The sequence below is a fragment of the Arachis ipaensis genome, chromosome B5 (assembly GCF_059453495.1).
Source record: "Arachis ipaensis isolate K30076 ecotype BB chromosome B5, ASM5945349v1, whole genome shotgun sequence".
Classification (NCBI taxonomy): domain Eukaryota; kingdom Viridiplantae; phylum Streptophyta; class Magnoliopsida; order Fabales; family Fabaceae; genus Arachis; species Arachis ipaensis.
The window spans coordinates 141,661,638-141,685,794 of record NC_142440.1 but is presented as its reverse complement, the minus strand read 5'-3'; the positions used below and the strand labels follow the sequence as shown (position 1 = coordinate 141,685,794).

Below are 24,157 nucleotides of genomic sequence, written 5' to 3'. Positions count from 1 at the left end.
TACCCTTTAAATTTGTTAGATAAGTGTTTTTCTCATCATTTTAAAATTAACTCTGGAGTGGCAATCCATCTTGCATCAATAAACTGTTGCACCTCATCATAATGAGAACTTCTGTGAACTTCCATTGCCACACGGTCTGGTCCCTTATAGCAATACTTGTATAGATATTTTATACTCTTGATACTGCTACATATCTCTCATTGATATGGCAATCATACTTCAGTAGTAGCCAAGGGTTGTACGGAACCACCCATCTATTGTCAATTGTGACATTTTGGTTGATAGGGACTGGAGTATCAAATCGCCTCCTATATTGAGGATATGAGTCATCACCTCGTCGTGTCTCTGGTACGAACTCTTTTGGATAGTTGCGTTTACATTGACCATTCTTCATGCACGGTGAAGATTGATTTAGTGTTCCGCAAGGACCATGGACCATATGCCTTAGCACTGCCTCATGTAAGTATGGTTCTGTTTCTTTACATAGTATTTCCGCTCGGACCAAACTATCATATTGGTCAGGATCACTCAACTTGTCATTGTTTTCTAAGATTAGCAACATATGTACGTGTGGCAATCCTCTTTTCTGAAACTCGGTGACATAAATATAACTTTTCACCTTTCCCAATACACCCTTGGTAATAACATCCTGCTTTAATTGTTCGAACTTGGCTCTGAAAATCCTAGTTGTTAGATTCGGACGATCTTGTGGAGTTTGAGTAGGACTGAGTTCTGAAGCTATTTCTGACCATGATGGATTGCATGTCATAGTTAGAAAGATATCCGATTTTCCTTCTTTAAGAATAATAGCCATTCCATCCTCGTACCGTTGAGTCATGTCTCGACGACTGCCCACGAACGACGATGGTAATATCGTTCTTCTGCTAACATTTTCTAAAACCAATTTTTGAGAAAAGTATTATTAGTTTTAAAGTTTAAATTCAGGAACACATAATGATCAATCGTGTGGCTATTAAATTGAATAATTACCTGCATTATTCTCTCCTATGTGCAAAGCATCTTGTAAGCCTTGATACAGTTCAGCTCGAAGTTCCGTTCGTCTTTGTCGAACCCATCTTAACTTGCCTGTTTCCATTTTCACATAGTTGTCAACAACATATTGTTGAAGAAGTCGCCCCGCTTGCAAAACTGTTGAGTGATCATTGGGGCGGATCTACGAATATCAAGGATTATAGAAAATTGTTAGAAATTATGAAATGATGTATTGGTACAAACTATCATCTACAGAATTCTATAAATGATATAGCAAATATAGGAGTTTGTACCTGGAGCATATAGCTATAATATGTCCGGCATGATACTTTGTTTCCACGTTGAGTTCGAGTATTTATATCCCATCCATGGGTTCCAAATGGAAAAAGAAGAGGATATTGTAATGGATCATAATACCCAACAAACTCCTGAATCCTTCTGAGGTTACCAGCATGAGTTTGAACCTTGATATCTCGTTCGCGCACCATTGTTTCAATGTCATCACCGACTATTATGGCTGCTACTTGTGAAGCAGTTGGAAGACTGTATTGTGGTTGATTAGCAGGTCGCTCTCTGATCACCAAACTACACTCTTGCACATTTAGTCGTTGTGCAAGCTGGCGGAATACATGGATAAAAGGATTATATCGGTGCAACAATTGTTGTAGTTTCAAAACCAAACTTTCATGCAGTTGGGTGTTCTCCAGCATCCTATTTTGTAACTCGTGCTCAGTATCATATATATACAGTTGCAAGAAGCGTGGCCGCGAGCCTTGATCTGGATGAAATCCTCCTATACTGTGGTACATTGATCCTTGAGCACGAAATGTATATATACCATGACTTGCTGTAGCTAATTATTCGTCTATGTGTACACCACACGAAGTGAATGAAAAAACATGATTGTAACCACGAATGTGTTTCCTGAAATGGTTCCCTTCCGCAGAAGGGTCTAAGAAGATTTCAAGTAATTCCCGAGGAGCATTTACTTGGGGTAAAGAGACTTTTCCTCCATTGCAACACATGTCAAATGTTTCATGGTGAAACAGACGTGCATTATAGTGTGTCCATGTCCTTGTAGGAGGTAGTGTAGTTTGAAGCACTGTTGTATTCTCTTGAAAATTTCGAGCACAATTGTGGGATGTTCGGACATGGTGTCTAATTTCTGCACTCGCATAGGAATATTAAAATATTATGTTATAGATTTCTTTTTCTACATGTGCCAATAATTGTTGGTTAGGTACTCGGGTATAATTCATTAATTATTTCATATTATTTTAGATAGTGAAATTAAGAGTGAACAAAGAATATGTATACAACTTCTCAATTGAGGTTTGTTTTTTGAAAAATAAACGTAATTTTTAAAGATGTAGTGTCTTTTTCTAGATTTTTCTATTGCATAAGCTCATATAAGATTATCAAAGTTTGTAGTTCTAGGTAATATATGAGGTTAAATATATATTTAATAGAGCAAATTTTTATTCTGAGTTATACTGAAATATACAAAGAATATTTTTAAATTGATATGATTCTATTGTGTTTTTGTTTGCTTTTCAATTTTATGAAAGTTTTGAATGTCGCCCAGTAATTTGTAATAATTTTAATTATATTTTTTAAAATTATTATGATAAATTAACGGTACAGTAAAAATTTTGTCCATTAAAATTGCATAAGAATTTTTTATGGTTTACATGCATGGTGTACTTTTATTTTGTTATTTCAGTTGGTGTTTATGTTAATAATATTTTCTATATTATAAAATTTTAATTTAATAATCTTGTTATCATTAAGGGTTTATTCCGTAGTTACGGTAATGATGTTAAAATTTATTTTCCATCACTAAATAATATTTTGTGTCTCATGGTTTTTGCTATTGTATAACAGTTGTAGTAGCATTTTTTTAGTTAGTACTTAAATTAGTGATTCATTAAAAAAAATTTTGTAGATCATAAGAATGTAAACACCATTATCTATGTTTTTAATTTGAGGTCTACATTATTTAGTTACTTATTGACTTGTAACTTTTAATATAATATTTGGTTTTTTTATTTTAAGAAATCAGATACATTGTGCCATTAGTAAATTTTACCATTTATTAAATGCTTAATTTGTTAATAACTTTATAATAAAAATGACCCATATAATTTGTACAGTTTATTTTTAAATACATAAGATAGGATATCAATATTTTTGTAGTATCTGTTAATTGTTATTTTTGTGTTTAATTTTTTTGTTCAATTTTTTTATTTAATTTTAAAAGATATATGCTGTTACAAAAATTTTATTATAAAGTTATTCTTATTATTATTAGTTTTATGAATGCTTCACCTATTTTAAATGTTTTATTTGTTAAGTATTTATTTTAATTTTTTTTATTAAATGAAAAATTAATCAACTGTTAAGTATTTATTTATAAACAACAGTTGATTATTTTGATAATTTTTTATATAATTGTGTTTTTATATTAAATGATTATTATACGATGATGATAAAATATTAAAAATATAAATAGAGTACTCACCATTCATATTTGCATGGCTTCTAGTATTGTTTGTAGTTGGTTCATAAGAAACAATTGGTTGAGGAATTGAATTAGTAATGGTGTCTTGACGTACACCTATATTTAAAAAATTTGCAATTTTTAAATGTTATATACTTTTTTGAAAAAATAAAAAATTAGCGCTTAGCAATAAAATAAAGTGTGTTAATTAAGTTGGTTAATTTTGTTAATATTATACGTTAAGAAGATTTAATGTGCAGACAAAATAACTTATATCGATGTATTTACACATATGAAGATACTAATCAGGTGATCTATTACTTGGACCAGTTCTGTTATCATGTATTTCTGTACCTATATTTTTAAAGAGCAATATAAAAAAATAAACATAAATTAAACTAATAAGAGAAGAATTAATTATAATATATTATATTAGTTATGATTTCGTGAAACAAAATATCGGTAACTTTAAATATTTTAGAATTAATAAAAAATTAGTGCTTAACAATAAAATAAAGTGTGTTAATTAAGTTGGTTAATTTTGTTAATATTCTACGTTATGAAGATTTAATGTGCAGACAAAATAACTTATATCAATGTGTTTACATGTTTAAAGCATATAAAGATACTAACCAGGAGATCTATTACTTGGACCAGCTCCGTTACCATGTATTTCCGTACTTATATTTTTAAAGAGCAATATAGAAAATAAGCATAAATTAAACTCATAAGAGAATAATTAGTTATCATAATATTAGTTAATTTTGATTGCGTGAAACAAAATATCGGTAACTTTAATTATATTAGAATTGATTTATGTTTCTTTATTATAATACAAATAATTTTTTCTATACTTCTATTATAATTTTTTTATGGTATTTTTTTTCAAAGGTTTGAATCTCGTCCATTAATGTTTGAGATATTTTAATTTGTTACCATAAATTGATGATATGATGAGTATTTTATCAATTAAGACAATTAAGAATACAACGATATGTTTTAAAAATAATTTATTTGTTATACTTCAACGTATTATTTTTTTTTGTGTTTACGTTGATAATAAAATGAATTAATCTTTATTTATGTCGTGCTTTTTTAAATTTTAAGGGATAAAAAATAATAGCTCTTGTAATTTTTTTAACCGTTATATATAGTTCATTATATTATATATTGGTACAAAATTGATTAATGAGTACACTTTTAAATATAATTTTTTTTAAAATAAATATTGGACATCAAAAATATGTAAACCATGTGTTGTAAATTTAATTATTCCAATGACTTTAGTTAATAACTATTGTCCCATTGAAATAATTATTAATAAAATAATTATATTTTATATACTATCAGTTATTGTACTATAATAATATATTGATCACTTATATACTATTGTATTATGAGTTATTATGTATAAAAAATATTAAAAAAAATAAATAATTTATATTTTGTTGACGTAATTTTATTTACATCATTATATTATGATTATAGTATAACGTTATTTATATTAATTATTTATATTTTAATAATTTTTTAAAAATATCATGAAAAATTAAAGATAAAAATATAATTAATAGATTTTAATTTTAAAATATATATCATATATCCGGAGTACGTAGTGTCAGTTTTCTTTATTAGAAGTGGTTCAATTTTAAATTTTGTCGTGGGTAAACCCATTTTTTTAATAAAAAAGAAACAGGGACAAAAGAGGAAAAAAGAACTGAATACTAAAATTGTGTATCCCCATTATACATTGGTATTTGTTGACGTAATTTTATTTATATGATTATTATGATTATAGTATAATGTTATTTATATTAATTATTTATTTTTTAATAATTCTAAAAAAATATTATGAAAATAAAAGAAAAAATATAATTAATAAATTTAATTTTAAAATATTATCATGTATCCTGAGTACGTAGTGTCAGTTTTTTTTATTAGAAGTGGTTCAGTTTTAAATTCTGTTGTAGGTAAACCCATTTTTTTAATAAAAAAGAAACAGGGACAAAAGAAGAAAAAAAAGATTGGATACTAAACCTGTGTATCCCATTATATATTGGTATTTGTTGACGTAATTTTATGTATATAATTATTATGATTATAGTATAATGTTATTTATATTAATTATTTATTTTTTAATAATTTAAAAAAATATTATGAAAAAATAAAGAAAAAAATATAATTAATAAATTTAATTTTAAAATATTATCATGTATCCTGAGTACGTAATGTCAGTTTTCTGCTTTAGAAGTAATTCAGTTTTTAAGTTCTGTCGTGGGTAAACCCATTTTTTAATAAAAAAGAATGGAATACTAAACATGTGTATTCCTATTATATATTGGTATAGATAGTTCTTATAATTTTTTTAACCATTATATTTGTATATAAGTAATATCCTAATTTTATTTTTAATTTTTTAGAAATATATATCATTACCAAAGCTCTAAAATATGAGAACATAAAAAATTTAAAAAAATTAAATTAAAGTGTTGTTAAAAAATTTAATGTTATATTGATTCATTACTTTAATATATAAATTTTATTTTTGATTATAAAATCATTATCATAAACTTTAATATAAATGTACTTTTTCTCATCAGTCTTACATGACATTATTTTTTATTCTTTTTTAATATAAATATAAATACGTAAATATTATATATTACGTTATATATTATGTTGTAAGATAAAAATGAAATATATTAAAAAAATATTATTATTTTTTTGATTATTTATTTTTTTTAAAATTATTTTTTAAGGATGAATGATGTCTGAAAAAGTTGAATACCAAATTTTTAATGTTAACTTTATAACTTCATATATGATTGATGTGTTGTTTGATTAAAAAAGACACTGTAATGTATGTATAATTTCGTGATATATATTTTGGATACTAAACTTTGTATAGTAATATTAATTTGATTAATTTTGAGTATGTTATTTTGATTTTTGTTACTTGTGGCAGTTCTAGTGTCATGCTTCCATTCCTGTATTTTTGAAAAGTAAAATATAATTAGTAAAAACTAATTCAATTCATAACAAAAAAAAAATTAAATTTAGTTATCGTGTTACTTGTAACAAATTGTTGATAGGTGGTAACTCTGGCCATTTGTCTAATTATAGTCAATCTGGCAACCCCAATGTTTATAGTTAATTGGGTACCTCCACCAACCCCAATGTTTATAGTTAATTGGGTACCTCCACCAGTGTTTGGAATTGGAGTTGTATCAGTTGGTATGGCAATTTGCTTTCCTTGTCGAATCATCTCCAGATAACTTGCACGTCTTCTAGCTAGGTATTGTTGTCTTTGTTCTTCGGTCATATTCTGTCTTCTTCGCCTAGCATAATCTGTCAAAGTGGGTCGACGTTGACGTGGCTGTTGATTTTGTGAAGTTTCCATATCTATTTGTCAGAAATATAACAATACTATGCAGAGAAAAAAAATTTTGCGACACCAAGATTGAAAGGGAAAGAGTAATTTAAAGTGGAACAGTGAATTAGTTTTTAAAGTGAGTACGTAATAGTAGCAGTTTTTTTTGTTCAGTTTTAAAATATGTCATGGGTTGATGGTGAAGCAGTTTGATACAGTAGTGGGGTAAATTCTTTCCTTGATAATAAAAAAATAATAAACATGGAGGAAGTAGTTACCGTTTATTATATTTTTTTGAATTCAACATTTATAAAAAGAAACAGGGGGTAAAATAGTAAGAAAAAATTGGATACCAAATTTTTTTATTCTAATTATACATTGGTATAGTCTATTATATATTGTATTGGTATAAACTTGATTAATGGGTACACTTTTAGATGTAATTTTTTTAAAAAATAAATATTGGACAAAAAAAATATGTAAACCATATGGTGTAGATTTAATTAATAAAATAAATATATTTTATATACTATCAGTTATTGTATTATAATGATATATTAATCACTTAAAGATAAAAATAAAATTAATAATTATTTATGTATCCTAAGTATGTGGTGTCAGTTTTTTTGTTAGGAGTGGTTCAGTTAGGAGTGGTTCAGTTTTGTAGTTCTGTTATAGGTAGACCCATTTTTTAATAAAAAAGAACAGGGACAAAAAAAAATTGGATACCAAACCTGTGTATCCCCGTTATATATTGGTATAGATAAATGTACCCAAAATTAGAAAGTACGGATGATATTTTATTGATTGTTTGTTTGACGAATATATCTTAATTTAAGCATTCTATCACTGTGGATGGAAGTTTACTTGTAGTAATTCAAGGTGACCAGTATATTTTTTTATAGTATCATATAGAAGAATATTTGTTAAAGTGAATATACTCATTGTATTGAATATTTTTTTCAATTATTAGATTTTTATGTCAGTCGTGTAAATTCTTTGAAGGCATAAGATAATAAAATAGGTTGACTTTGATATCATTAGAAGTTAAATTTAATGGTTCAAGTAAGCACCACTAATTATGTTAATAAAGTAATTTTGTAATACTAATGTGATTTACATATTAATTTTTTCAAGTAAATTTAGTTCAAAATGTAAAAGTTAGACTCAATTACGCTAAAAATTTAAAAATAATATAGAATTTTACAACAAAATTAACATTCATTAAGGAAATAAATTTATATATGGCTCTTTTCTAATTAAAAATAATAACAAAACTTATGAAAAAAATATTAATGTCATCGTTCTTATTAACTAAATTATAATATTAGATAGTTGATAGTTTTATAGGTAAAAATTATTAAGTAATTACGTAAAAACTAGCAACGAACAAGCAATAAAGATTAATAAAAAAATTTATTATATATTACTAATTTTATAATTAAAATATGTCACATATCATATTCTCATTTATTCTATTTATTCTATTATATAAAAAACAGGTTTCTGCACTTAATGATAGAGTTGACATGACATGCTTTTGAGAGTGTTTAGCAATTTATTTCGTTTAACTCATTAAATACAATTTATTATGATAAATTAACTATATCAACTAATTAATTTTATTAGATATTTAAGTATCACACAATTTATTATAATTTATATCAATTTGATTTAGTAGTATTTTCTAATTTATTTCTTTTAAAATTATGTTAGTATTTTTTTAATTTATTAAACCAAATTAATTATACTAATTATCTGTATCAATTAGATTAATTTATTAATTATTAAAATAATAAATTTATGAATAAAATAGACTCTCCAGAAATTTTTCACTAATAATTAAATCAAATCAAATTATATATATTGAGCTAAATTCAAATAATGTGAATTAAGGACTAAACTAAAATAAAATAATTTTTTAGCTATTCAAATTGAATGCAATAAATACAAATTAATTTTGTTAGATAATCACAGTCTTTTGATATTCTATATATAGATAGCCACACATAATTATAAGAATCGTCATTTTTATCGCTTTTGCTATTTCAACTCTTATTTTCTTTTTTTTTTTTTATGTATAAATATACTTAAAATGAGAATGTATGGATGAGTGTTTAATTAATTATTTATTTGACAAATATTATAGTCCAAAAATATCTCAGTTTAAGCATTTTACCACTGTTGATGGAAGTTGAACCTGTAGTAATTCAGGGTGACCCTGATATTTTTTATAGTATTACATAGAAAAATATTTCTTATAATGAATATATCCATTGTAATTAATTTTCTATATCAATCTGTTATCTTTTACCTAACAAACAATATCCATGTTGAATATATTATTTTCATCAGAAATAATACATAATTGATTGAAAATTCTATATATAAAAATACTCCTGTGGTAACTAAATATCATATTGTTATCTCGCTAAAGTTAATTCTTCTATGATTATGCCAATGTATAGCACTATCAGATAAAAATTGATTAGATTACATTTATTTCTAACGAGGTGGGTACTTTTTAGACCTAATCACGGTCGGAGTTGAGAAAGGTTTGAAAAGTGCTAACAATACAAATACTTTTTATTTTTAATATCAAATAATAAATATATAAATTAAAACTAATATTGTTTCGTACAAAATCATAAAATGTATATTATACTTAAAATATATATAATCTCTATTAACTGTCATTGTTTATCAATTATATTATGACAAATCTGGTTATTAAAAAAGATTAAAATTAACTTAAATATACACAATATTATTCCATGCCTTTTATTTTTATTTTATCATCATAAAAAATCATACATATTATAAAAAATATTATCTTTTTACCAACAATTCTTTCATTCAATAGTTTCTATAAAGAACATATAGATGCTTTTGTTATTTTCAGTTCTTTGGTTAATATGGACGACGCATAATAATATTATATTTGGCAAGAATATATGAGATTTTAAAAGGCTGAAGCATAGGTTTAGTCCTTAACATACTTGTAGATAAAGTGTAGAATAGATAAAAAGATAACTAATAAAAGAATAAATGGTTAAAACTTTCTCAATGTTAACAGTAGTAGTGTATGATAGGTGTTGTATAACCTTTTTGGATTTGATTATTTTTTTATTATTATATATTGTTCTGTTTAATTTATGCTAAAAAGATTTATGATAATCATCTTATCGTGGAAGTGTAAAAGTTGTAGGTGTTATATTTACTTTGTATGTTTTTAAATCTCATATCTTTGATGAATATTTGTGACTGGGTAATTATTAAAATAAATTAGTTCAATATCTATTATATATTTTATTTAAATTATAATAGTGAGTAAATATTTTTTTCAAAGTAAATAATACAATTTTTTCATAAAAGCAATGTTTGAATAATTGTGAAATTAGATTATATCACAGATGATGATAAATATGTTAGCATTAGATTTGCTATAAAACAAACTTTTAGGAATATTATGTTGTATTATATAATTTAGTTATATTTTTTCTATTTTCAATCTATATTATTTGGATTGACATATCTTTAAAAAAGGGTTATTCAATTTTTTTTAAATATATTATCTATAAAATTATATGAAAATTCAATTATATAAAATTCAATAATTTCTTTTAAAATATAGTTAAATATATTATCTATTATATACAATCATTAGGATAAACAAATAAATATAAATTGAATATATAATTTAATTTTAATTTAAAATAAAAACTAAATGAATTATCATAAAAATTGCAACCAGTTTTGTTTTAAATTTTTTTATAAGTTTATTTAAAAGTAAAAATCTCTCTATAACTATTAATATCGCCGATAAAAAAATTATAAGCCTCTATAAAATAAAAATTATATAAGATAAATAACATATATATAATTTTAAAGTTATTAATCATAGACTATGGACAAATTTTTAAAAAGAAAATATTATGGATCAATATGTAATTTGTATATTTTTTTTCTAAATTTTTTTAGACTTATCAATATTATTTAAGTTATCTATACATCACTTCTCAAAATATTATGATTTAACAAGTTATAATATATGATATTAATTGGTTATTGTTATATATATGAAAAATGTGACTTATTTACGTATTGTTTGGATTAAAAGAATTTTTAGAGAAATAAAATGGTGGAGAAGAAAATGGATGAAAAAAATTAATTTTTCATTGTTTGGATCAACAAAAAAATTGAATGAAAAATAAAAAAATGTATGTGGAACTCATGTAAATTTTTCCCTTTAAAGTTGCGAAAAAACTGATGGAGAAATGTAAACATGGATAAAAGTATAGAATTACCCTTTGAATTATAATTTATATATAATATATAAAAATATTAATATAATTTTACTTTATTATAATTTTCTCTCTTCTTACTTTTTCTTTCATCCAAGCAAAAGAAAAAATTTATTCTATTTTCTTTCCATTAATTATTTTTTCTTCATCTAAACAACACAAAAAAAAAAAAATATCTTTTTCTATTTTTCTTTCTTCTCATTTTCTTTCTTTTTATTTTCTTTCCTCTTATTTTTCATCTTATATCCAAACAATAGTTTAGTGTTTATCCATTTATCTCCTATTAATATTATTATAATAAGGATACATGTGATTTTATAAAAAAGGAATATATCCTAGATTTTGATTATCTGAGAATTTACTGAGTGGTTGGAATAGCTCCACGTCACGAGCCAATGAATGCTAGCAATAGGGATGATCACAAAAACAGCCAAAATATGTTTTAGGGTTAGATGGAAACTCGTGAAATCCTCACGAACTGCCACGCGAAATTAGATGGGACTAAGTGTGGTAAACGGGCTGAAACCTGTCGGACCGGCCTGCGTAACCCGCCAAAAAAGGTAGGGTGGGCTGAAAATTTGAAACCGCCAAAATTAAAAAGTCTGCCTACCTTGTACTACCTAATTCGTGGGTTTTGGCGGATTTCGGTGGGGGGAGGCGGGTAGGCTTTCCTGCCGGGCCAAGCATTTTTTTTATCAGGGCTATTTTTTTTTCAAATTTCAATGATGTTATTGATCTACAAGAGGATAAAAATATAATTGAAGATATTCTAAGTTATATTTTAGATTATATTTTATGTTTGATTGATTATAAATTTGAAGATGTTTAATTATATGTTTTGGACAATATTTGTTTTGCTTTGGACAATGTTAGTTTTATTATTTTGTTTTAAAAAATTTGGTTTATAATTATGCTTATTACATACTTATAATTATAAAGACTTTAATGTTTGTAAATTTAGAAATTATAAATTTATTGAAATAGTTGTGAAATTATATATATTGTTTAATATTTAATGATTTATAAAAAAAATGAGAGATTTGGCGGGTTCGGCCCCGCCAACCCGCCAGCCTACCGTTAGGCAGAACGTGGGAGGAATTCAGGACCGTCTCACTAGGCGGAACGGAACGGTCCAATCCGTCAGATGGTAGGCTTTTGGCGGGGCAGGACGGGCCTATAGGAACACGGACATAAGTACTTGCCCCATGAAACCTATTAAATACACGCGAATATAAAATTACTAATTTATTCTGATTTATATATAAATAAATCCATTTCTTGAATTTAGTAATCCTAATCTCTCTCTATCTCTCTCTCTTTCTCTCCCTCTCTCCCTCTCTCTGTTACCTAAGGGATAATTAAATAGGGACTTGCAAAGACGGAGAAAGGACGGGAGAATTTTTTTAAAAAATAGGAGTGAGGGATGGGAAGGAGGCTTGTCACACTCTCCAGAGTACTCATTACCATACCTAACTAGCAACGGAGATCCAATCTTAACCAATTTAAAAGGTGACGCGTGGACTTCATTTGCATTGGACCTTTAAGATAATAAACCTAAGTCGGATTTAGGACCCTAACCATGGGCCTTTAAGGTTGATCTTGCTTGCATTGAGGTCTCACTAGACCTAAATATATCTTGGATTAATATTTTGAGTTATTATTATAGCAAATATTATACTATTTAATATTATAACACTTAGTATATGTAAAAGTTGGATATATTTACAAATTTTTTTTAATTCAAATTAAAAAATTAATTATTTTTTTTAGTTTTAAATATTATTTACTAATATAACAAAAAAATAAAAATAACAATAATCACTCACATAATTAAAATAGATAATCCTAATATATACAATAATCACTCACATAATTAAATATTTTTTTCTTTTTTGTAATAACTATTTATATAATTTATTGAACAAATTTTCTCATCTTAATATTTAATGAATTTAACATTCAAAATATTATTTAACATACAAAATAAGTAACTTAAGTCATCATCTAAGATGATAAGTATAGTAGTGCAAATATCTACTTATTTATTAATAGTGAAAAATATATAAATAGTATAAATTGATACTTTTTTTCGTATAAAAATAATAATAAAGGTTATTAATTAAGTTAATTACATAATCAAATAATTATGAATAATTTTTTAAATAATAATAAAAATGAGATTATTATTTTTAGATATTACAAAGTTTATGAAAAAAATTTAAATAATAAATCAATCTTCAATCGATTATACATTAGATATTATTATTTACGTACTAATATAATATATATTATCGATTATTATGTTTATAATTAATTTTTAGCCTAAATTTTGATAACTAAAATTTAAATGATTGAAATTATTAAGTGCTGAATATTTTGTATCTAACCAATTTTATTTCTGTTACTAAAATTAAAAAAGGATGAATTGTTAATCAATTCTAAATTTAAATTTAGATTTGAGTAAGAAAATAAAAATATTTTAAATTTTATCTCACTAACTATAATTAATTTTAAGATAAGAAATTATTTTATACATCATATATATTGTAGGATAGTATGGTCATTTGTTATTTTTAATGGTAAATATTGTCAAATAAAATGGTATGAGAAATTAGGAAAAAAAATATTTACAAGTTCAAGAAATATTAATTTATTTTTTAATAGAATAAAATATATATTAAATAATAAAAGTTGTTATTGGTTTCTTTTCATACTTATTAATACTCAATGATGGTGTTTTGGTACATCATGTTATCAAGAAATATTAATTGATCTAATAACTTTTGTAATGACATAAGTTTATAAATTTAAAAATTTAAAAATCATTTCATAAAATGTGAAGTTTCAACAAGTAACAATGTTGATCATATTGTTTTGACTTCAAAAATCAATACGATACCAACAAATAAAATTGTCTTAGATAAATTTCAACAAAGACAAAAGTCTATAAGTGTTGCTATTAATGAGAAATTAATCTATTTTAAAGAAAAATACAACTTTTTTTCTATGGACTTTCTAACTCGACAAGTCGAGGACTCCACCACATATTGATGCTCTATTTATTAAGGGTCTGCTGTTAATTAATAGATTGTTATACACACAATGCGAGATTCGAGCTCCAAATATTTACTTAAGCGGACAAATGAGATGACTATTTAACCAATCCAAATTGATTAAAATAAATACTAATTATTTTTAATATTTTTAAATTAAAAAAATTTATAATAATAATTACTATATATATTTTTTATTTAATTTTTTAATAAAATTTTTTTATATAATTTTATGCATTATCCTATGTAAGGCACGAGAACATACTCTAGTTAGAATAATTAAAATGTGGATATATGGTATATAATGATATTTGATTGATTGGTCATGTAAAATATTTTTATTCCTAAACTGACGTGATGCAGATAAAACTGCTCAGATCAATTGTATTAAGTGGCAATATGACTCTAATAACTAGTGCACACAATAAAGAATTACGGCAAATCACATTCCAGACAAGATAGACTATTCTTGGATATTGTATCCATATTATATTCTTGGACTTCAATACTAAGAGCTTCTGACTAAGTAATCAATTTTGCAATTCACTATGATATAGAACTCAATAATAGTCCATCTTTACAAAGTGGATAAATGCATTAATAGCAAAATCACATGGTAAGTGTCATTTTCATTTATCATGATGAATCAGCTTTGTAAAGCAATTCCAACCATGACCAATAAAGCCACCAGCATTTGCAAATGGTGATAGAGTTGGTCATTTTACTTTCTGTCATGATATTCAAATAAAATTGATCACAGTAACATCCAGATCATACACAAATAGGTAATGCAAATCTATTAATATATAATAGAAGAGTAATAGAGTGGTATGTGAGTGATAAGTGAATCGTTCTATATCCGATACGTGGAATTGTGTTAGATTGACAAGTATTTGCTCTTAAAATTGGACACCTGGCAGTTCTCAAATAAAGAAGTAATTGGACGGGATTTTGATTCAAATTCAAATCTATTAATATATAATAAAAGAGTAGTAGAGTGGTCTATAAGCGACAAGTGGAGCGTTCTATGCCCGACACGTGGAACTGTGTGTGATTGACAAGTATTTGCTCTTAAAGTTGGGCACCTGGCAGTTCTCAAATAAAGAAGTAATTGGACGGGATTTTGATTCAAATTCAAATCTATTAATATATAATAGGAGAGTAGTAGAGTGATCTGAGTGACAAGTGGAGCGTTCTATGCCCGACACGTGGAACTGTGTGTGATTAACAAGTATTTGCTCTTAAAGTTGGGCACCTGGCAGTTCTCAAATAAAGAAGTAATTGAGCGGGATTTTGATTCAAATTCAAATCTATTAATATATAATAGGAGAGTAGTAGAGTGGTCTGTGAGCGACAAGTGGAGCGTTCTATGCCCGACACGTGAAACTGTGTGTGTGATTGACAAGTATTTGCTTTTAAAGTTGGGCACCTGCCAGTTCTCAAATAAAGAAGTAATTGGGCGGGATTTTGATTCAAATTCAAATTGGAAATGGTTTTATTCTAGGACTTGCAGCTGCATTTTTATTGTTAACAAGAAGAGAAGATAAGAGAGAGCCTGCTGCAAGTTTTGAAAGGGGGAGTAGTTGGCACCAGCAAAGGGAAAGACTTCCTCTTTCGACGTTGCAGAGAAGAGAAGAAGAAAACAACGGTGAAGAAACAAAGAACGACGGAAGAAGGAGAAGAGGGTAACGACGACAGGGACGGTCACAGAGAAGGATGCTAGATCGACAGAGAAAAGAAGAGAAATGAGGCGACGGCGGTGATGGATGCCACCGCTGCTATTGGATGCGTACAACTGTGTCTATTTACCTATCTAGCGGCATTCTGCAGAATGATCCATTTGAGGTTAGTTGTGTAACGTTTAAATGCATATTTTAAAAATAAGATCATTACTTGATTTCTTCTATCTCTCTCTTTCTCTGGGCAGATGTGGAGTATACACAAATTAATTTGTGGTTCAAAATACCTAGACATATCACCAGTGAAAAAGTAGGAGGAATTCGATGGTGATGGAAGCAGTAACTGACAGAGAAGATAGCGAATGTGTATTTTCGACCTGTAGAAAGTCCTAGCCCTAACCTTGCACACTTAGTAAAAAATCACCAAATTTTAAGGATAAAAATATCTCATTTTTCTAATCATACTTGCAAAAAACCGTATCAAAATTCAATTTCTAAAGCATTTTTTGAGAATACATATTTAATGTTGAACATTTTTGTCGCATTTTTAAATTATTTAACGTCATTTTTATCGATAATAAAATTCGGAAGTATATTTTTGATACTTTACCCAAATAAATATATTATTTCTGTATTTGTTATGAATTCAATTTTTATAAGATAAATCATATTTGATTTAAACTAAGTGAATGATTTGTAATGGGTTAACTAAAATAGAAAGAATTGTAATATATATAATTATATTGACTATCTTAATTTATTTATTTAATGTTAGCTTGAGAAATAGATAGATTTGGCGGTAAGAGGGAAAAGTCATCTTCTTCATCTAGTTGCTGAGGAGGTGGCATTGCGAACTTCTTCTTTACTGCGGGTGGCCACTTCAACGATTCGGTTCGGGTTGAGAGCTTCACCTTCGAAGAAGAACTTGTTTCTTCCTTTCCAGATTTTCCAGAGCAGGTATGCAACCTCCTTAATCTTTCTTCTTCCATTTCTTTCGATTTTCAACTTCTCAATCAAATTCATCCACAATTGTCAGAGGCTCGTGGTCTGATGCCACACTAATTGCGAGGTTTCACAATTGATGAGGCAATGGGTGACGGATTCCTCTTCGGCAGAGCAGCAGCGGCACAAGGGAGATATTCCTGGGATTCTTTCGTGCACTTACTCGTAGGTATACCATTGTGCATGATCTTCCATAGGAAAATCCTCACTCTCAGCTGTATTTGCCAGTCCCAAATTGATGCTCAGAGTTTCTTCTCGCGACACTGGACTGAGAGCATCTCCAGAGGAGGGTCATAGAACTGGTAAGCCACTTGGTAGCCTGAAGCAGCTGTGTATCTTCCTTGTTTCTCCCTGGACTAGGTAATTTCATCCTCTCCTTCTGTAATGCTTGTCTGAATAATTGCTTGAGTTATATCTTAATTAAAAATTTCTGTGATAAACAGAAACTGTTGGTTCCACACTTCCACTGTCTATTATTTGTCATGAGCTGAGATACCCATTATTGTTCGGGTGTTGCATAATAGTCAATAGAGGGGGGTAATTTTTTATCCATGCGTCTTCCATTAACTTCACTGATCTGCTGCTCCTTATCTTCCACTGAATCCCCTTTTCAATCACTTTTCTGCCTTCCAACATACTCTTCCAACTCCAGGAGGGGTTATTTCCTACTCCTGCCTTAAGAAAGGATGGAAACCTGAAATATTTGCTCTTATAGACTCTGCTAATCAGTGCGTTAGGCCTGCTCAGAATTCTCCAGCCTTGCTTTCCGAGCATGGACAAATTAAAAGCTCTAAGATGCTTAAAATGTAGCCCGCCTTGTTGTTTTGGTTTGCACATCAGATTCCACCCAATCCACTGCATTTTCTTTTTATTCTCTCTTTGGGCCCACCAAAACTGCATCATCATACTATGAAGTTCCTCCATGAACGTCTCCGGTAGTTTAAAACAGCTCAACGTATATAAAGGGACTGTGCGATGCTACTGCTTTAATAAGAATCTCCCTTCCTCTTGTTGATAGTAAGGATCGTTTCCAGTGTTGTAACTTGTTAGAAACCTTATCTTTAATATAAGAAAACGTTTCTCTCTTAGATCTATTGATAATTGCTGGTAATCCAAGATATTTGTCTTGGTTATCGACATGGGGAACATTGAGAATAGCCGCCAGGTGATCTCTAACTTCCATAGGAGTGTTGTGGCTAAAGAAAACAGAGGATATGTCTAGGTTAATGACTTGGCCGCTTACTCGAGAGAATAAGTGTGAAGAATAGTTATTAACTGTAAGCAATCCTCTTCTGTTGCCCCATTGAATAAGATGGAATCATCCGCAAAAAATAAGTGGCTGACTGCAGCACAACTGCGGTTAAGAGATACGATTCTTGTGTGAAATTTAGTGTGAAAGAACTTGGTGTTCTTGTCACCCCAATTATGCCACTGGATACGAGATTTCTCCCTCGAATATCGTTCCTCCATGTCATAAGCTTCTTCCAGCTCAGCCTCTAAAATTATGATAGTCTCACCATTTTGCCGAACTTCCCTTTTCCTTTTCCTCCATCAACCGATTATTAATTAGGGAGATTTGGGCCTAAGAGTTAGAGCTATGAGTCTTCTGCCAATCCACAATTGCATGCTTATATCTCTTTAGCTTTTGATGGAATTTGAACATTAGAGATCCTTCACAATCAGTCCTCCATACCTCTTTGATCAAATTTGCGATCACTTCCTTATCGCACCATCTTTGTTAGAATCGGAATTGTCTCTTTGGCTTTGTTGTGTGTGTTTCCAAGGTGAGTAGAATCGGCCTATGATCTGATCCCACGTTAGATAAATGAGAAACCAAGGCTCTTGGGTAGGAATTTTTCCATGCTTCTGACGCAAATGCTGTATTCAACATTTCTTTGATGTGGTTGATGCCATATTTACGGTTAGTCCACGTAAACTTTGGTCCTTCATAACCCAGATCTATCAAACCAACCTCATTGATGAAGTTTTGAAATTTTTGAATTGAGGACTCTGACTTTTCTCTACCTCCTTCCTTGTCAAGTACCTCTCCTAATGCTCTTTCCACTTTTCTTCCAAGCTCCCTGGTTTTGCAGTAATTAGGAAGTCCTCATAATTATATCCAAATGGGCACATTTGCAAATTCACTTTCATCTATCTGTTTTTTTTGTTCCCATCTCTTTAGATTGAGTATGTAATTTTGAATATCCAGGAGTACCTCTTTCAATCCTCAGTACATCCATTTCATCATAAAGAAAAAAAGAATTGGAAAACATTACCTCCATGATTTTGTACCTTGAAACCTGCCGGTTGTCCCCAGATTGCAAACATGGCAGCCTCCATTGTTTCTGAGCTAAAAGGACAATCAGCCATAAGTCTTCCCATTAAACTTTTTGTACACTTATCCAATTCAGATTGAAGGTCTCCATCATCAAACACCACTATCTCCTCTTCTTCAGCTAGGTTATGCTTCTGATTCTGTCTAACAGAATTCAAATTGCTCCTCATGATTCACCTTGTTCACCAATTTTTTTAAAAAGTCGCACGACTTTGAGAAATTTAGGATTATTCTGCTAACCCTAGCAGAGCACAGAGAGAAAACCCTTAGACCAATTTTCCAGTACCACATTTGATTGTTAGTAATACTGTAATAGTAAAATACTTTTATGTTAAATATTAGGTTTTTTTTGTGACTTGTTAAATATTAGGGTTTAAAGATTATCAATTAAAAAGGTTTGTATAAAAATATGTAAAATTAAAATTTTTAATATATTTTTCATTTATTTATTAAAATAAAATATCACAAATTTTTATTAAAAATAATTTTAATTCATGTCTTTAAAACATAAGTTATCTAAATCCTAAATATTAATAAAAATAAATATTTATATTTTCTCTATTTTAATGCTTCTGGTTTCCTTTTCATGAGAAGATTCCTACAGTTAATGCAAAAATAATAATAAGAGTAATTATCCAACTCAGTTTTTAAAGATTTTAAAAGTTGATATTTTAGCTTCTCAACAAAATTAATATTTTGATCAATTTCTAAAATTTTACTTCCACAGACAAATCAATTTCGAGTCTATTTTTTGGCAGACTAATTACCCAAGTCTCCCAAGGATTTTAAAATGAAAAGAAAATTAATACACAGATTAATTTCGGTCGTTTTTTTCCTGTAAGATATAAAAGTCCCTCCTCTATTTTACTTTTATTATATGTCAATCTTTATTATTATTAGCTTAGCTTTGTGTATGTGGATGATGACACTAGTATATTGATATACTTTTTTGGTTGAAAACAAGTAAGGTGAATAATGATGCTTAAAAATTTAAATTAAAATATTTTCTTTTAATACAAACATGTTTTTTAAAATATGACATTGTCGGATTCATGTTGACAATTTGACATTATGCATATGGAATTAAGTTGCAAATTTGGCATACTTTTTTTTTGTTAGCATGGTTTTTGCACACATTACATATAAAAAAATAATATGTATGTGCCACATGAATGTATATGTTAAGTTAGTTTAATTATGAAGTAAAAATTCAGTTAATTTTTTGAGTTAATTAATAATTTAGTGATCAAGTTGAGATTCAAGTTAAAATAGAAGAATAACTTTGATTATACTTAATTCATAACTATCACACCAAGCTAAGTTGTATTAAATACAAAAATATCAAATGGTTTTAACCTTAAGTTTCTTGTTAAATAATCTCTAATAACTTTATTGAACATTATTGACGTTGCTTGTGTATGTAGTGAAGATGGTTTAATAATATTTTTTTAAATAATACCATATTAGAAATAAAATTGGTTTAATTTAACTTTAAAAAATTAATTTGATTATAATATCTACTAATATTTTTTTTCTAATAAATACTCAAAGAATTTAGTGAATCATATCGAAAAATAGACGAAAAACTGTTATGTTTGACGGAAAAAAATTTTGAAAAGTGATTTGTGTATTAATTTTTTTAGGAACTAAAATATCCGCTTTTAAAATTTTTGAGAACTGATTTAGATAATTATTCCGTTAAAAAATGAACTGAAAACTAATTTATCTCTATCAAAATAAAATCTTACAAATATTTGTGTATTAATTTTTTAAAAAACTAAAATATTCGTTTTTAAATTTTTTTGAAACTAATTTGAGTAATTACTCTAATAAGAATAATAATAGATTAAGATAATAAAAATTATTAATTCCTTGTTTTTGGCCGTTTATAAAAGCAGAAAACAAACAATTCAAAAACTAAAATAAATATTTTTCTATAACCTAATCCTCGATTAAGTTTGAATACTACTCTCTCTCTTGCTCTCTCTCAGGTCGAAGAACTCTTCAACGCGGCACATTCCTCTTGCTTGCAAAAATTGTTTTCATTGTTCTTATCCTCACCAGTCAAATTAAAGTATGCTCTTCAAATGCCAAAGCTCTCTCCGTATTCTGTTCCCCATTCCGTTCTCCGTCTTTGCTTCCCTTCAACTTCATCCCTGCACTGTCACTCTCAGCCCCAATCACTTGATGAAGCTGTTGATTCCTTCACTCGCATGCTCTCTATGCGTCCTCCTCCATCCATCATCCAATTCACCAAGATTTTGGGATCTCTTGCCAAGACCAACCATTTCCCCACCGCCATTTCCCTTTTTCAGCAATTACAAGCCAGGGGAATCGCTCCCAACTTATTTACTTTGAGCATCGTAATTAATTGTTGTTGCGGCATGGGTCGTATCACGCTTGCTTTCTCTGTACTGGCTAAGATTTTCAGGATGGGTTTTCAGCCTGATACGGTAACATTGAATACACTCATTAAAGGTCTCTGTCTCAGTAGTAAGGTTGAAAAAGCACTGCACCTTCACGAGAGAATGCTGGATCAAGGATTTCAGTTTAATGAAGTCACTTACGGGACCTTAATCAATGGACTCTGTAAGACCGGACACACAGCAGCTGCTATTCAAGTGTTGAGAAAGATCCCACACCACCCACGGTGTGGGATTGTTCCTAATGTGGTAATGTACAGCGCAATTATTGATAGTCTGTGCAAGGATACACTTGTAAGTCAGGCTTTTCATTTATACTCTGAAATGCTTGCTATGGGAATTTTTCCCGATGTTATCACTTACACTACTCTAATTCATGGACTGTGCCTTGCGGGTCAACCAATGGAAGCCATTGATTTACTAAATCATATGATGCTGAAAAACATTATTCCAAATGTTTGTACGTATAGTACTTTGATTGATGGACTATGTAAGGAAGGAAGAATCAAAGATGCTAACACTGTGTTTGCTGTTATGATAAAAAAAGGTGTGAAACCAGAAGTGGTTATTTATAATAGTTTAATGGATGGATATTGTTTGGCTAGTGAGGTAGATAAGGCAAAATATGTATTCAGTACAATGGCTCAAAGTAGAGTGTCTCCTGATGTTTGGAGTTATAATATCATGATTAAGGGATTGTGCAAAAGTAAAATGGTTGATGACGCCTTGAATCTCTTTGAAGAGATGTGTTGCAAGAACATGGTTCCTGATATGGTAACTTACAATACCCTAATTGATGGCTTGGGAAAATCAGGAAAAATCCTTTGTGCTGAGAAGCTTTTTCAAAAGATGCATGATAGAGGTCAACTTGCTGATATAGTGACTTATAATTCTTTGTTGGACGGGATGTTCAATTCCAAACAACTTGAAAAGGCACTAATGTTATTCAATCAAATGAAAGAGAGTGGCATTGATCCAGATATATATACATACAACATACTTATAAATGGCTTGTGCAAAAATGGAAGATTTGAAAATGTAAGAGAGATTTTTCAAAATCTTTTCATTGAAGACTATAAACCAAACACGTGGACACACAATATTATAATCAATGGGTTTTGCAAAGAGGACTTACTTGATGAAGCATTGGCATATTTGTCAAAAATGGAAGCCAATGGTTCAACAGATATATGTACGTACAATATAATTATTGATGGCTTATGGAAAGGTAGAAGATTTAAGGATGTTCATCAGATTTTTCAAAAGATTTTTCTTAGAGGCCATCATCCAGATATCTGGACGCACAATATTATGATCAACGGGCTCTGCAAAGAGGGATTGCTTGATGAAGCATTGGCATATTTGTCAAAAATAGAAGACAATGGTTACTCAACAGATATATGCACGTACAATATAATTATTGATGGCCTATGTAAAGGTGGAAGACTTGAGAATGCTCGCCATATTTTTCAAAAGCTTTTTCTTAGAGGCTATCGTCCAGATATCTGGACATACAATATTATGATCAACCAGCTCTGCAAAAAACGCTTGCTTGATGAAGCATTGGCATATTTGTCAAAAATGGAAGACAATTTTTGCTCAATAGATATACGCACGTACAATATAATTATTGATGGTCTATGTAAAGGTGGAAGACTTAAGAGTGCTCAACAGATTTTTCAAAAGCTTTTAGTTAGAGGCGATCGTGTAGATGTTTGGACATACACTATTATGATCAACGAGCTCTGCAAAAAGGGCCTGCTTGATGAAGCATTGGCCTTAAAGTCAAAAATGAAAGATGCTGGTTGCTCTCCGAATGAAGTAACTAACAAAATAATCAGTCATTATTTGAAAAATGTAAAAATGACAAAGCGGAGAAACTTCATGAAATGATATCTAGAGGGCTATTGCAAGGATAAAAGTAGTAAGATCCTGCTTGTTAGACATCAGAAAATGTTGTTTGTATCTCTTTCTTGTTGGAAGTATATTATAATATAAATTCTTATTGTAGTCTAATTGTATTTATTCATAATTGTAAATTATTCCTATTACAAGTCAAAGTAAAATGTTTCTCTACATGAAAAACCATGTGAAAACTCCAATTAAAGGAATAGGGACTTACTGTTTGGTGTTGTATACTAGCTATCATTTAGATTTACTTAAAGAGTTAAGACTTTTTATGTATTCCCAACGTGTAGGAATTTAATTTTTGTTTTAAAATTAGACAATTGTAGTTTTTTTTAAAGGGGTAAAAATTGTTGTTTTAATTTATGTAAAAATTCTAATATATTTATTATGGTATTCTGATTGATGATTTATATAGTTCTTAATCAATTTTCTAAATCTTTGCTTATTGGGTATTAGACTTGCATAATTAGACTGAATATGCCTAAGGAAAGTTATGTGTAGCAAAAATACTTGGGTCACATCAAAGGAAAGAATGGAAAGATTAGTAAAGAAAAAGAATTTAAAAAGTCTAAATTTTATCGACTTTGATG

At 28.4% G+C, this 24,157-nt stretch overlaps 2 protein-coding genes across 2 annotated transcripts; one reads left to right on the top strand and one right to left on the bottom strand.

The window, feature by feature from the left end:
* Positions 1 to 169: 169 nt before the first annotated feature.
* LOC148566020 (uncharacterized) lies at positions 170 to 1,802 on the bottom strand. The gene is made up of 3 exons (XM_088487341.1): positions 1,287 to 1,802; positions 991 to 1,174; positions 170 to 894 (listed from the first exon to the last, which is right to left on the bottom strand). Exons 1-3 carry the CDS (start codon positions 1,800 to 1,802, stop codon positions 170 to 172), a joined length of 1,425 nt encoding a protein of 474 aa, XP_088343467.1.
* A 14,874-nt stretch (positions 1,803 to 16,676) lies between these two features.
* On the top strand, positions 16,677 to 23,843 carry LOC107644186 (uncharacterized). Its single transcript, XM_016347993.3, has 3 exons — positions 16,677 to 16,856; positions 16,936 to 17,261; positions 21,228 to 23,843. Exon 3 carries the CDS (start codon positions 21,324 to 21,326, stop codon positions 23,550 to 23,552), a length of 2,229 nt encoding a protein of 742 aa, XP_016203479.1. The 5' UTR covers positions 16,677 to 16,856; positions 16,936 to 17,261; positions 21,228 to 21,323; the 3' UTR covers positions 23,553 to 23,843.
* Positions 23,844 to 24,157: the final 314 nt, after the last annotated feature.